Genomic DNA, 15,043 nt, shown 5'->3' on the forward strand with positions numbered 1-15,043 from the left:
AGGGACCGTTAAACCCAGACTTGGACCACCCACTACACTGAATAGCAAGCTAGTGATTGATTGCTTTGCAACACTTGCAGTTGGCAACTGATTCCTTCCAAACCACTCATTGTTGAGTTTGCGATTTCCAACTTGTGTAATGTTTACAATACATCGGCCTTCAATACATTTTTCATTTTATAGCAACACTGTGCACAATGTTTAGAGTGCACATGAACATTTGCAAGACTCATGAGGTAGCAATTGTTTATTTCATTAAATGTATGATTGTCTTTGTTCATATTTCCCAGGTTATGTCAGAGTTCCGTGTGTCCTGTTCCTGTCATTTTTGTTGTGCGTAATAGGAGTGCGTGCTTTAGGCTACATGGCCTGCGCTCCACGCTTTGCAGTCAGAACATTGAATGAGAGAAAATAGTTTGTCTGACCAATTTGCCTACAATGAATAACACATCCTCTCCCTCCCCTATTCAGTGTGAGAGAACAATATCACAGGCAATTTAATGAACATCTGCAGAGTCGCAGGGTGATAATTATTGGGAAGCATGATTAGTTTCTGACTGAGATATTAATAGACTCTCAGTAATGAAACAGGCATTAGCCTACAATTATCACACAAAATTACCCATACTGGGAGTCTAACTTAAAAGCTGGGCTACCAAAAGAGGACAATAACTTTGTGATTTACCCATTTTCCTTCTTTAACAAGACTTGTTGATGTGTTGAGAGTTCGAAGTTGTGTCCATTCATACAAAATGACCCATACCGGGAGTCTAACTCAAAAGCTGGGCTATCAAAAGAGAACGATAACTTTGTGATTTCTCAATTTACTTTCAACTTGTACAAGACTTGTTGAGGCCTTGTGCATTTTTCCATACATTCTTCTTGTCAGCCATTTTGATTATAAACTCACTTCGTGAAACACATTTTGACTAAACAAAATTAACGACTTTTCACAGATAGCTTAAGTATATTTACAAGAGACAAGGTTGGAGTGTAAAATCCAACATATTTAAAATGTAATTAATTTACATGCCAAATGGACAAATAAATAGCACACTCAGTATCAGTTATTTGATGTCCAGAATCGTATACAATACTGTAATTGCATCCCTGGATATGAACACAAAAGAAACTAGGCTTCCGGAGAACCAACCCTCCAGACCCTTTACACAATTTAGTTCCAAAAAACTCTTATTGATTCAAACTAAACTAGCTCTGTCTATGAGAGCAATATTTAATACAGTACTACAGAGGCACCAGTGTGTGTAGACAAGTATACATTCTCACCCTAGATTTATGTACAGTATACATTTCCAAAGAACACTATATGATACTATCTTTAAAACATTATGTAGGAAATCTACAGAAATACTCCTCAGAGGTTTTTGTATTCTCAAGAAGCATTATAAAGTAAAAGGGATATTGATGGATCTTTTACTTCCATTTAAATCAAGCCTGCTATGTTTTTATTACTGTTGTCCCTCTCCAGGATAAATAGAGCTATAAAAAGCAGCGAGTGACGGGCAGACCGGGCCAGCCTGACATTTTAGGGAGTCCTGTTAGAGTAGTAAAGATGCCCATATGATGTATGCAGCGCTCTGAGGATGCTGAGGACACCAAGAGGAATGCTTACAGAGAGAATTAAGAGAGAGGAAGAAAGGGAAGTGGGGGAGAGAGAGAGGGAGAAAGATGGCTAGGGGGAAGGGGGAGAGATTAACAGAGAGAGGGGTAATCGATAAGAATAAGACAGAGAACATGACAAAGAGAGGGAGGAGACAGAAAGAGAGCGCACTAGAAAGAGATTAAGCAGCATGGACAGACAGTTAGCTAGCTGTGATTTCATAGTCCCGGTTCAGGCTGAGGTCTGTAGAAGACCTGTCCCGAGGTCAGCCTGCGTTTTAGCTCCTTCCACAGCAGCTCCCTCTCCCTCTGGGAACCCTTCATGAAGCCCCTGTTCTCCTGGGCACGACGGGATAGGTACGGTATCACCTCATTCACCGGCCCGTATGGAACATATTTATAGACAGGGAAACCTGCCTGGCCTGGGGGAGAGAGACAGAGGGGAAGATAATGACATTTATTGGGGCAGCTTTTCAGTACAAACCCCAAAAATATTATACTTGGCTAGTGTAATGGAATTAGTGAGTTGTGAATTTATTCAACTAATCGTGCACTTAAATTTAAGACCACACAAAGTTGAACCAGTAGTATCTTCGCTAGGATGGAGCAAAAGCCTTCACATCCTGTGGCTCCCCAGCACCTCAGTTGATCATCCCTGATTTAGTTCAATACAATGTCTTTGATTGACAAACTAGTGCTGTGAGCCAACAACAGTCATGGCCAATTTGTCAATAATGTGTCAGTGCAAGTCCCAGAACTCCATATGTGCACATTGCAGGGTCATGAGGTTCCATGTGTCAGCACAAATAACTGACTGCTATTGGGAAATACCAATACTAATCCTATGGAATCTAAACAGGGCCGACAGGCCATCAAATCAGCAGTGCTCTGTGAGGTCCGAGAGCTCTGTCTGTCCCTGCATCCCAAAAATCTGTCCTGTAGGCATGGGAAGTGCAAACTTGGACTATTGGGAAGCTAACCAATCAATCAATTAACCAATCAGTCAGTCAGTCTCACCCAATGGGAAGCTGATTTGGTCGCACATGCCCAGCAGCTGTCCAAAATACACCTTGTTCTCCGTGGGAGTCAGGCCCAACTCATTCATCCTGTGTCAACAAGAGGAAAAGGAATAATATTATACTTATATTTGTATGGTATATGACAGTGGCGTAGACACAGCCTATGCAACTAAGAGATGAGGTACCCGGGCATAGAGACTTCCTTTGGACACATTTTGTACCTGTATGTGCAAACAGCTCTAGCTAGCACTAAGGGTGAAAGGGACACGTTAGCTTTCCACACACAGTTGAAATCGGAAGTTTACATACACTTAGGTTGGAGTCATTAAAACTCATTTTTCAACCACTCCACAAATTTCTTGTTAACAAACTATAGTTTTGGCAAGTCGGTTAGGACATCTACTTTGTGCATAACACAAGTAATTTTTTCAACAATTGTTTACAGACAGATTAATTCACTGTATCCCAAGTCCAGTGGGTCAGAAGTTTACATACACTAAGTTGACTGTGCTTTAAGACTGCTTGGAAAATTCCATAAAATTATGTCATGGCTTTAGAAGCTTCTGATAGGCTAATTGACATAATTTGAGTCAATTGGAGGTGTAGCTGTGGATGTATTTGTGGAAGGCCTTCCTACAAACCCAGTGTCTCTTTGCTTGCCATCATGGGAAAATCAAAAGAAATCAGCCAAGACCTCAGAAAAGAAATTGTAGACCTCCACAAGTCTGGTTCATCCTTGGGAGCAATTTCCAAACGCCTGAAGGTACCACGTTCATCTGTACAAACAATAGTACGCAAGTATAAACACCATGGGACTACGCAGCTGTCATACCACTCAGGAAGGAGACGCGTTCTGTCTCCTAGAGATGAACGTACTTTGGTGTGAAAAGTGCAAATCAATCCCAGAACAACAGCAAAGAACCTTGTGAAGATGCTGGAGGAAACAGGTACAAAAGTAAATATATCCACAGTAAAACAAGTCCTATATCGACATAACCTGAAAGGCCGCTCAGCAAGGAAGAAGCCACTGCTCCAAATCCGCCATAAAAAAGCCAGACTACGGTTTGCAACTGCATATGGGTACAAAGATTGTACTTTTTGGAGAAATGTCCTCTGGTCTGATGAAAGACAAATTTAACTGTTTGGCCATAATGACCATCGCTATGTTTGGAGGAAAAAGGGAGGGGGCTTGCAAGCCGAAGGCTACCCAAATTGTTCGACCCAAGTTAAACAATTTAAAGGCAATGCTACCAAATACTAATTGAGTGTATGTAAACTTCTGACCCACTGGGTATGTAATGAAAGAATAAAAGCTGAAATAAATAATTCTCTCAACTGTTATTCTGACATTTCACATTCTTAAAATAAAGTGGTGATCCTAACTGACCTAAAACAGGGATTTTTACTAGGATTAAATGTCAGGAATTGTGAAAAACTGAGTTAAAATGTATTTGGCTAAGGTGTATGTAAACTTCTGACTTCAACTGTACAGTCGTGGCAAAAAGTTTTGAGAATGACACAAATATTAATTTCCACAAAGTTTGCTGCTTCAGTGTCTTTAGATATTTTTGTCAGATGTTACTATGGAATACTGAAGTATAATTTACAAGCATTTCATAAGTGTCAAAGGCTTTTATTGACAATTACATGAAGTTGATGCAAAGAGTCAATATTTGCAGTGTTGCCCCTTATTTTTCAAGACCTCTGCAATCCGCCCTGGCATGCTGTCAATTAACTTCTGGGCCACATCCTGACTGATGGCAGCCCATTCTTGCATAATCAATGATTGGAGTTTGTCAGAATTTGTGGGGTTTTGTTTGTCCACCCGCCTCTTGAGGATTGACAACAAGTTCTCAATGGGATTAAGGTCTGGGGAGTTTCCTGGCCATGGACCCAAAATATCGATGTTTTGTTCCCCAAGCCACTTAGTTATCACTTTTGCCTTATGGCAAGGTGCTCCATCATGCTTGAAAAGGCATTGTTCGTCACCAAACTGTTCCTGGATGGTTGGGAGAAGTTGCTCTTGGAGGATGTGTTAGTACCATTCTTTATTCATGGCTGTATTCTTAGGCAAAATTGGGAGTGAGCCCACTCCCTTGGCTGAGAAGCAACCCCAAGCATGAATGGTCTCTGGATGCTTTACTGTTGGCATGACACAGGACTGATGGTGGCGCTCACCTTGTCTTCTCCAGACAAGCTTTTTTCCGGATGCCCCAAACAATCGGAAAGAGGATTCATCAGAGAAAATGACTTTACTCCAGTCCTCAGCAGTCCAATCCCTGTACCTTTTGCAGAATATCAGTCTGTCCCTGATGTTTTTCCTGGAGAGAAGTGGCTTCTTTGCTGCCCTTCTTGACACCAGGCCATCCTCAAAGGCTTTGCCTCACTGTGCGTGCAGATGCACTCACACCTGCCTGCTGCCATTTCTGAGCAAGCTCTGTACTGGTGGTGCCCCGATCCCGCAGCTGAATCAACTTTAGGAGACGGTCCTGGCGCTTGCTGGACTTTCTTGGGCGCCCTGAAGCCTTCTTCACAACAATAGGAACCGCTCTCCTTGAAGTTCTTGATGATCCGATAAATGGTTGATTTAGGTGCAATCTTACTAGCAGCAATATCCTTGCCTGTGAAGCCTTTTTTGTTGAAAGCAATGATGACGGCACGTGTTTCCTTGAAGGTAACCATGATTGACAGAGGAAGAACAATGATTCCAAGCACCACCCTCCTTTTGAAGCTTCGAGTCTGTTATTCGAACTCAATCAGCATGACAGAGTGATCTCCAGCCTTGTCCTCGTCAACACTCACACCTGTGATAATGAGAGAATCACTGACATGATGTCAGCTGGTCCTTTTGTGGCAGGGCTGAAATGCAGTGGAAATGTTTTTGGGAGATTCAGTTAATTTGCCTGGCAAAGAGGGACTTTGCAATTAATTGCAATTCGTCTGATCACTCTTCATAACATTCTGGAGTATATGCAAATTGCCATCAACTGAGGCAGCAGACTTTGTGAAAATTAATATTCGTGTCATTCTCAAAACTTTTGGCCACGAATGTACATAGTATATGCTTTAAACATGAGAAAAACTCTATAGAAATGCAATAACTACGTGTGTTAGAGTTTGAGCAGGAAAACTAGGCAGAGAGCCATCCTCAGTGTGTCTGTGTCAAGCTAAGGCCATGCAGTGCAGTAATGAGACTTGCCTCCTGAGGGTGTGCTTCACTGTGTCCTCATTGTGAGAAGCAACCATGACATTGGCATTTCTGTTCAGTCCAATCTCATCGAGGACGTAGTCTAGACACCTTACAAAGTACAGACATGACAGAAATGTTAAGTAAACTACAGGAAGCCTAGCGGTTAAGAGCGTTGGGCCAGTAACTGAAAGGTTGTAGTTTGAATCACTGAGCCGACTAGGTGAAATATTGGTCAATGTGCCCCTGAGCAAGGCACTTAACCCTAGATGCTCCTGTAAGTCGCTCTGGATAAGAGTGTCTGCTGAATGACTAAAATAAAACCAAAATCCTCTCTGTGTGAAACGATGTTACACAGCTGTGACATAAAAATTACCCATAGTGCTCTACTTTTAGTCAAGTCAGAGAGTTTAGTTTATAGGTCATTCATCATTTTAACAGGTTCTTAAAAACAATTGCTATTCAATACGAATTGAAGAATGTTTTAAGTACCGTATGTATTTAAGCACAGTGAGTAACTAAATAAGCACATCCATCCCTTACTTGTGGTACATCATGTTAGTGGTCTCATAGTCAGGGTTGATGGGGTCCTCGTATCCGATCTCCTCCGCTCTGCTCCTCTCCTGGTACATATAAGCCCCACGCACCAGCTTGGCCCCAAAAAACCATCCCTCACGCCTCGACAACTCAACATCCATGGTCACGATATCATAGGCCTCCTACAATGGAAGAGAAAGTGAGAGGAAGGAAGTAAAGGAGGGATATTAGGGACACCGGTCATCTGTATAATAATGGCGTATAAGCTGTTTATAAGCAAACCTTCAAATTATGTGTTTCAGAGAGCTGCTGGTAAGACATGACTACATATACAGTATGAGCATAGAAACTCAGTGACAGGGTCTCTAGTAGCCTCAGCTCCCAGGCTTCAACTTCCTTGTCATGTGACAAACAAGACTTGGAAGGATGGCAACGTAACGGGTCTCTAACCTTGAGGTAGCACTGGTAGGTGTTGAAGATGACAGGTTTCCTTCTATTGTAGGTCCTCTGCATCTCCACAGTCAGTGTGCTGATGGCTGGCTGGAAGTAGGTCTGCTCTGCATCCACCATCAGACGAACACTGTGCTCCTCTGCATGCTGCAACACAGACAGCCAGAACAGGTGAGTTCCAGTTCAATCCGCACATGAGCTCAGAGCTTTTCTCAATACACCAAGGAAACTGAACTGGTAGCTAATTGTGAGGTGATAAGATGACCTGGCGTGATGTAACGTGACATAGCATAACATTGCTGAAGATAACATAAACATGGCATGGTTTCATATAGCATTTTGACCTCCCTGTGTTTACATTGGCAAGTACGTCCAGCCTCTGGAGCATCCTCTTCATCTGTTTCTCCTCCTCCTCTGTGAACTTATTGAGCAGGGGCTCCAGCTGACCAGTCTGGACAAACAAAGAAAGGAGAGCCTAAAATACCTTACCTGAGGCTCACTGAATCACACTGTCTGAGCTAACACTGGAGATAGCTCACACACACAGAGACCTGAGGGCCTTTACCTTCAACAGACTGGCTTTGTCTAAGCTAAGATAAGTAAGTATTAACACACGGCCTCAAGCCTTCTCACACCGCTGAGGTGTGTGGTTATTCCTTTGAATTGCACAGCTGTCATGTGTTAATGCTTACATAGGGAATGGCGTGCCAATTCAAACCATTTCAGGCCCAGTGAGTCACAAGAGGTGTAACTCCTTTCAAACATTCATTCACCATTCTGGGATCAACTCTAAACTGAATGGTCAATCTTATCAACGTATTTGCTCAAACAATTGACAGGGTTTGGAGGAGTTTACAGAACCACTTGAGTTTGAAACAAATCCAAATGGTGCTTATCTTCTAGAGTACTTTCATTGCCATTGCCGTGCCTTGCTTACCTCTAAATTTGGGACAACCAGCAGATCTGATATCTTTATTCTGTCGTCGATCAGGCTGTTCCAGTCCAGCCTGTCAATGGTTCTGGAGGGCCACAGAGAGAGACCGCTTTTAGTCAAATATAGTAATATATAATATTTTAGTCAAATATAGTTGTTGTAAGGGGCTTTTTCAACAAAGTATGCAAGGGCATTATTCTACTGCTTTATGACATAATACAGTTTCTCGAACTAGTGGTATTATCTTTACCCTGATCCTTGTTTCTCTCCAGTGAACCAGCCATGGAAGTCACCTGTGGCCCCCAGCGTGGTCATAAACTCCTGTATGGACAAATAGGCATTTTTGACCGTATATATAGTACGACATTGTTATCTCAATGGATCAAATAGGTCAAACAAGGGGTGATCACCTAAACACAAGTCATTATAAACCCTAAAGAACAGCAACTGTGTTCTCAGGGTTGGGTAGGTTACTTTCTAAATATAATCCGTCACGGTTACTAGTTACCTTCCAAAAATTGTAATCAGAATCGTAACTTTTGGATTACCCAAACTCAGTAACATAATCTGTTTACGTTCAGTTACTTTTAGCTTGCTTTCCGCTTAAGAGGCATTAGAAGAAGACAAAAATTAATATGACCAATTGAATGACGTTTCTTTGCAGGGTAAATACATTTGAGACTTTACATCGCTGGCTATATATGGATGTTACATTTTACTTTATGGGTTGGTTATGTAGGCTTCTTCTAACCCATTGCTTTCTACTACAGATAATAATACAAGTAGGCCATATATTTGCATTAAAAAAAGTCTGTCAGATGTCCTGTCGTTCCAATTAATTAATACTCCTTGATCTTCAAGACTTAGAAATATAGATTAGCCAAAATGTTTTACCTGAACTTAACCCAAACACTAAGGACTTAATAACCTACTCTGTTGTTTATGTTTTGTTGTCATGGAGGACTGATTGGGGTCATTGCTTCAAGTTGAAAAAGAAATGTTGCACTCATGTAATGGCATGCTTTGAGCACTACTGAAAAGTACAATTTGCATGTGGCAAATGAATACCATATGCTGCATTTGCTATAGGCCAATTGCTTAAATTTTTGTCGGTGACACTTTGATATGCTGATAATTTGCAGCTGTTTGGGATAATTCTATCAAAAGTGTGCAAGTTTGGGCATGTGTCTGTTTTTTTTATCAGCATGAATTAGATTGAGCAATAAAAGCCCCACTTAAATTAAACTCGTTTTTGACAGTATTGAACACAATACCACAGGGAGTTTAGAAAGGAGAAACTCCCTCAAACTTTTATTCAATAGGCTGGGAACCGCACTAAAGCTGTTTCAAGAGCTGACTCACTGACTGTCCACTGGTCACAAAAACAATGATTGATAAGCAGCTTAAACTTCTTAAATTCTACCATTATATGGTTAAAATACACATATACATTGGTAAGCTGCAATCCCAAACAACCACAATCTGTAAGGCGCACAGACACACACATACACACACACACACATGGTACCATACACACTATACACACATACACATCGATTTTGTGTTTTAGATATGTGATAGTAGAGTAGTGGCCTGAGGGCACACACTTAATGTGTTGTGAAATCTGTTGTGAAATATAATGGCATGTTTTAAATTATATACAATTGCCTTAAGTTTGCTAGACCCCAGGAAGAGTAGATGCTGCCTTGGCAGCAGCTAATGGGGATCTGTAATAAATACAAATACAAAAAGCTAAATGAGAGAGCAGCAGTGTGATTCACATCAATGTGCTATGTAGATATAAATAATAAGTGATATCCACCACTGCTGTTGTCCTTAACTCCAAGCGTTTATTTAAGTTGGATAATCGTTTGATGCCGACAGCAGTCGCACCATTGGAAGACATAGCTTGGACTGTAGCCTACAAAACCTATTCCTATTTTCCTGCGATCCATAAAACACGTTTGGTGTGTCATCATAGTGTCACACCCTGATCTGTTTCACCTGTTCTTGTGCTTGTCTACACCCCCTTCCAGTTGTCGCCCATCTTCCCCATTATCCCTTGGGTATTTTTACCTGTGTTTTCTGTCTGTCTGCACCAGTTCATCTTGTTTGCCAAGTCAACCAGCGTTTTTCTCTCAGCTCCTGTTTTTCCCCAGTCTCTCTTTTTCTCGTCCTCCTGGTTTTGAGTCTTGCCTGTCCTGACTCTGAGCCCGCCTGCCTAACCACTCTGCCTGCCCCTGACCTCGAGCCTGCCTGCTGCCCTGTACCGTTTTGGACTCTGCCCTGGGTATAAACTCTTTCCTGTCCCTGACCTGCCTTTTGTCTATCCCTTGGACTATAATAAATATCAGAGCTCAAACCATCTGCCTCCTGTGTCTGCATCTGGGCCTCGCCTTGTGTCGTTATACATAGTGGTCTCTGACTTGTAGTCAGACTCGCTCACGCCGAACAAATTTAAACTTGCGCCTTTTTTGAATTCTGACTTGAATGTCATTGTCACGTATACTCCCTCTCCGGCCTCTAGGTCATCAGGCTGCTGATTATCCCGCACATCTGTCACCATCGTCGAGAGCACCAGCGCCTCATGACACTCACCTGGACTCTATCACCTCCTTGATTATCTTCCCTATATCTGTCACTCCCCTTGGTTCTTTCCTCAGGTGTTATTAACGGTTTCATGTCGGTGCGTTGTTTGTGTTTCGTGTTTATTTTTTTGTTTATTTATTAAAACACTTGCTTCCCGACTCTCAGCGCACTCGTTACAGTCGTTGAGAAAACTTTCTTTCTGAATTGAAAAGTAATCCTATAAGTAATCATCTAGTTTTTCAAAAGTATCTGTAATCGGATTACAATATTTTTGCTGGTAACAGAACCGTTACTCCCGTTACTCTGGTAACAGAACCGTTACTCCCGTTACTCTGGTAACAGAACCGTTACTCCCCAACCCTGTGTGTTCTGTATACCTGTAGTGGCTGCAGCTCTAGCCTCTGCTCCAGAACCTCCATGCCATCTCTCCCCTGCTGTGCCGCCAGGAAGCTGAAGAAACGCCTCCATTTCACCAGCACCTCCGAGAACTGGAGCTATAGAGGTAGAGAGCAAAATACAAGCATTATAGCACTTTACCAGAGAGTCAACTATCAGCTAAGTGTGTGCTACACATTGATATTGAATGAGGTGAGTTCCCCCTTAACTACCAGGAACTGAGGTCGTCCCAGTGCAGTCATCTTGATGGCAGAGAAGCCATCCACTGAGCTCCCACCTGGATGAAGGTTGATAGGTCACACATGCTCAGTGTAAGCCACACTAATATCAATCAAAAACAGCAATATATAAATTCATGGGAATAGGAAGCTGATGCATTTTGCATAATGTTGTCTAAACAGTAAGGTTACATAGAGGGATATTTTGCTGAGTAACAATTACGGTCTGGCGTTCATGAGTGTCCATTAGTGAGTGTTATGATGCCAAGAAACTACAAATTGGTACATGGTAATTACTATTATTACTATTAGTCACTGAATAAAAAACTCCATCCCAACCACCCAGCCTTTTCGTATTGTTTATATCCACAGGTGTACCAGATGCTTTGATACACTTTAGGAAGGTCTCCATGTGTTGGTCACATTTGGCCTCATCAGAGTAGAAGTATGTCCTGGCGCCGGTCACTCCCCCTCGGCGGTCCCCAAACTGTTGGTGAGCCTTGTACTGCTTTTCTCTGTGGTCCATGCCTGCAGGGGGAAGCAAACACATCAGCATCCCTCCCTATTGCAACCAGTTGCATCATATAGTTTGGGCTCAAATGAGAGCAAAAAAAACGCAAGGACAGACTTACTCATGCCTTCTTTCTCTGTAGCAGACACGCATGAGCTGACAATGAGAAAAGAGAGGAGAATTGATTAATTTGTTATGGACACAAAGTATTACAAGAGATCTCTCTCCACACACACACACACACATTCAATTCCTTGGTGAGCACACATCAAGCCCCGTTCCACTTCTAGAAATAAACACCATTCTATGAACCATATTGCCTTTGAGGCACAAGCCAGTGTATATAGCACACATCTACCCACAGGTGGCCCCAGATTGACTGAAGCTGAGCTGTCTCCCTGCCAATGTTTTGACCTTCCTGAAAGGGCACTCAGACACACTACACCATCACAGATCACAGGACACAAGGGCTGACGTCACAGGATACTACATTGGGTATTTTGGTGGTTATTGGTGCTAGGTTTGGTGGGCTTTTGGACGTCACTGTCAGTGCGTTTAAACAGAAGGAGGTTGAATGGTATGATGGCATGTCTGGACTGTAAGTGCCAGACGTTTTACATGCTCGGCTTGGAACTGTAAATGTCTGAATGATGGTTTGGTTGTTGGTTTGCATATTTGTGTGTACATCTATGAGCTTGTGAAACCTCCATACTTTTCTATTTTATTCTCCTGGAAGGCCAAGCGTTCCTGTTGTTTGTGTCCTACTCTAGCTGATCAGTGCGATTCTCTTTGGAGGGTCATAGGAGTGCATGTCAAGCACGAACGTTACTATAGCAGTCGTCTGGCATCAAAGTAGACTAGCTACCTTTCCCTAGCGTATGCCTTGCAGGTCTGTTTTTTTTAACCAACAGAGAGGCCTGACTGAGACTTTGATGACCATGTCTTTTGATGAGAGAGAGAGAGAGAGAGAGAGAGAGAGAGAGAGAGAGAGAGAGAGAGAGAGAGAGAGAGAGAGAGAGAGAGAGAGAGAGAGAGAGAGAGAGAGAGAGAGAGAGAGAGAGAGAGAGAGAGAGAGAGAGAGAGAGAGAGAGAGAGAGAGAGATGTTTATCTCTCTCAATTTCAATTTAAGCAGCTTTATTTATCTCTCTCACTGGACTAAATGCCGACCAAATTTCTTATTTATTTATTTGTAGGTATATAACCTCAAAGTTAAAGTTGTCCTTCAAAGAGGGGCCAGGAAACTAAGCTAAGAAGAAAAACAAATGTCCTTAGCATAACTAACTCACAGTGTGAGTACATAGTGCCATTATCTCACACATCAAAACTACAGCTCTCCTCAGAGAGAACGGTTGTGTAAGTTTTTCCTGGCCTGTCATACAGGCTTATATCAGAGCTGGGATCAACTCATGTGACAGAATTCCTGAAGAGTGAGTTCCGAGAGGCCAGCCAATCCACCGAGGAGGGCCTTGACCAAACCGACCAATGGGGTCTGGACAGACTAGTGTTTACATCCTAAGAGGGATATCAAATTATAGCATGTCCCTGGCTTCAAACGAGTGGAAAATCATACTTGTGGTCATTCACTCTGGTTAGATTTGGATGCCTTTGATTTTATACAAAATAAGGAAATGACATTAGTTTGGGGAACTAAATCTGTATGTGTGAAAAATAGAACTTTGTTTGCTTAAAACAATGCTCGTGTGCTTTCAGAAGTGAATAACACAGAACTGCAGTACTTTCTATGTTCCCTAATCCTCATCGAAACCTAACTGATGACAGGAAATGCATTCATCAAACAACCACTCATATTCCTTCTGATTAAGTTGTGGAACAGCATTTTATATAGGTTAGGAACAGCATTTTATATAGGTTAGGAACAGCATTTTATATAGGTTAGGAACAGCATTTTTAGGGTAATAAGCAATTTACTTACTCCATCTCTTTAGTCACTGCATCCTCCTGTGTGAGGTCCTCCTCTACACTGTAGTCCAGGACAGAGCCCACTCCGAAGGCCCTGTTCTTTTGAATCAGAGACTTGATGGACTTGTGGTCCTCTCCCGCCACAAACTGACCATAGAATGTCATCTTCATAAACTGCTCAAATGCCTTCTTCCCCAGTAGGAACTTACTGATGTCCATCAGCTAAGAAAAAAAGGGAAATGCATTTAGAACCCGATTCAAGGTATAGCGCGATTAAAATTAAAGCGTTTACAGTGAATGCAGTCCCCACAAACAAGTAAACATTTCCTTTCAATTTCATTCACGCCATTACTGTGGATCGTCAGTGCTACGGATTGAATCAAGACAATAATTGTGTGGTAATAATGGTAATAAAGCCTTTATGAATGCTACACAACATTGTTATAGCATTTGCCATGAACACCTTCTTTTTCAGTTTTTGGAAATTTCCCTGAGGTGAGAACCTCAAGGTGACAGCAAACAGTGGGAGGAGGGCCAGGCAAGTCAGGCACAGTTATGTTCTATAAGAGGGAGTAATTCCACACTCTAAATAGACCGCTTGGTGGTAACGTTACCTAGTGATAGGCACACAGCATGCTAGGTAGACGACAGATTTACTGGAAGAGAGGTAATAGATTCCTTGCTGCCTGCACCTGTATGCACACCCTTTAGGTTAACTGAATGTTATACAACTATGTTTATGTTTTCTTATACCACCTCAAATAAGAGTTCTCTCACTGGAAAAATAATTCCATTATATTCTGTTTCTTATATATCCTATAAAATGCAGATTCTCCTGCATTTAGAAAGTCATTTGGGTCTTCTGTGTTGTCTTCTATTATGAGTCAGCATCCTTCTAAAGGACAGACAGATCAGCAAGTGAAACCACCACAGCAGGGTGTAGAGAGACAGAGATCACATGCGGTAATGTTTCTCTAATAGAGTTCATGTGTCTCACCAACTTGAGCTTCTCAACAACAAAACAAATGCAAAACGTAATGCAGATTCAGCACACAGCTATTGTACCATACCTCCTTATTCTTATCAACCAACAGGTCATAAGAGCACAGTTTGAAAACCACCAAACTTCTGAGCAGTTCTAAATTATCTTTACTCTTGTATGCTTCCTGGGTCAGCTCAAAGTCAATAGAGATCTTTGGAGAGGAGGAAGCATTTCTGCTTTTCCTTGAAGAGTAGGACTCTCTGTTGGTGACATCCTGGTCTGCCTGAGTTGAGGCGACAGTGGACTGTGCTCTTCGGTTAGAAAGGGTATTCAGTCTTCTGACGTTTATATCCACGCCTGCCCGAGTAAGGGCAGTTTTGACATAAGACATGAGTTTTGAGGTGCTGTGTTGGTCTCAGCGGAACTAACTAAGCAGGTGAGCGCAGCATCGATTGTGGGCTGTTTAAAATTTGTTTCGCATTTATCTGCCACGCGTATTCGTATCTACTCCGTTCATGCATATTTACAGTAGTTTAATTCTGAAGTACCGGTTGGTGGAAAAACCCTGACGCATGCATATTGATTTTGACGTAATAGGTTAATTTCGACACGTCTTTATTGAGACCTCATTGGCCAAGACTTTAAAGTGGACTTGGGCGCGCAAGACCATCAATCTGTC

General features: G+C 42.1%; 1 protein-coding gene across 1 annotated transcript; it reads right to left on the reverse strand.

Moving 5' to 3' along the window:
* Positions 1 to 627: 627 nt before the first annotated feature.
* LOC120055268 (proline dehydrogenase 1, mitochondrial-like) lies at positions 628 to 14,794 on the reverse strand. The gene is made up of 14 exons (XM_039003156.1): positions 14,453 to 14,794; positions 13,396 to 13,604; positions 11,583 to 11,617; positions 11,329 to 11,478; positions 10,945 to 11,009; positions 10,714 to 10,830; positions 7,998 to 8,068; positions 7,751 to 7,832; positions 7,172 to 7,264; positions 6,814 to 6,960; positions 6,370 to 6,545; positions 5,839 to 5,937; positions 2,638 to 2,726; positions 628 to 2,042 (listed from the first exon to the last, which is right to left on the reverse strand). Exons 1-14 carry the CDS (start codon positions 14,753 to 14,755, stop codon positions 1,840 to 1,842), a joined length of 1,839 nt encoding a protein of 612 aa, XP_038859084.1. The 5' UTR covers positions 14,756 to 14,794; the 3' UTR covers positions 628 to 1,839.
* Between the last annotated feature and the right edge of the window lie 249 nt (positions 14,795 to 15,043).

Source organism: Salvelinus namaycush, chromosome 1 (assembly GCF_016432855.1).
Source record: "Salvelinus namaycush isolate Seneca chromosome 1, SaNama_1.0, whole genome shotgun sequence".
In the NCBI taxonomy this organism is placed as follows: Eukaryota; Metazoa; Chordata; class Actinopteri; order Salmoniformes; family Salmonidae; genus Salvelinus; species Salvelinus namaycush.

What these genes read in the sequence shown, in the direction of transcription:
- LOC120055268 (XM_039003156.1), bottom strand. Translation starts at nt 14,755, where the DNA reads ATGTCTTATGTCAAAACTGCCCTTACTCGGGCAGGCGTGGATATAAAC. An exon ending in AAAGTGTATCAAAGCATCTG is followed by an intron (nt 11,010 to 11,328) that starts GTACACCTGTGG and finishes ACCTTCATCCAG; the next exon opens with GTGGGAGCTCAGTGGATGGC. An exon ending in TGGTTGTCCCAAATTTAGAG is followed by an intron (nt 7,265 to 7,750) that starts GTAAGCAAGGCA and finishes TTGTTTGTCCAG; the next exon opens with ACTGGTCAGCTGGAGCCCCT.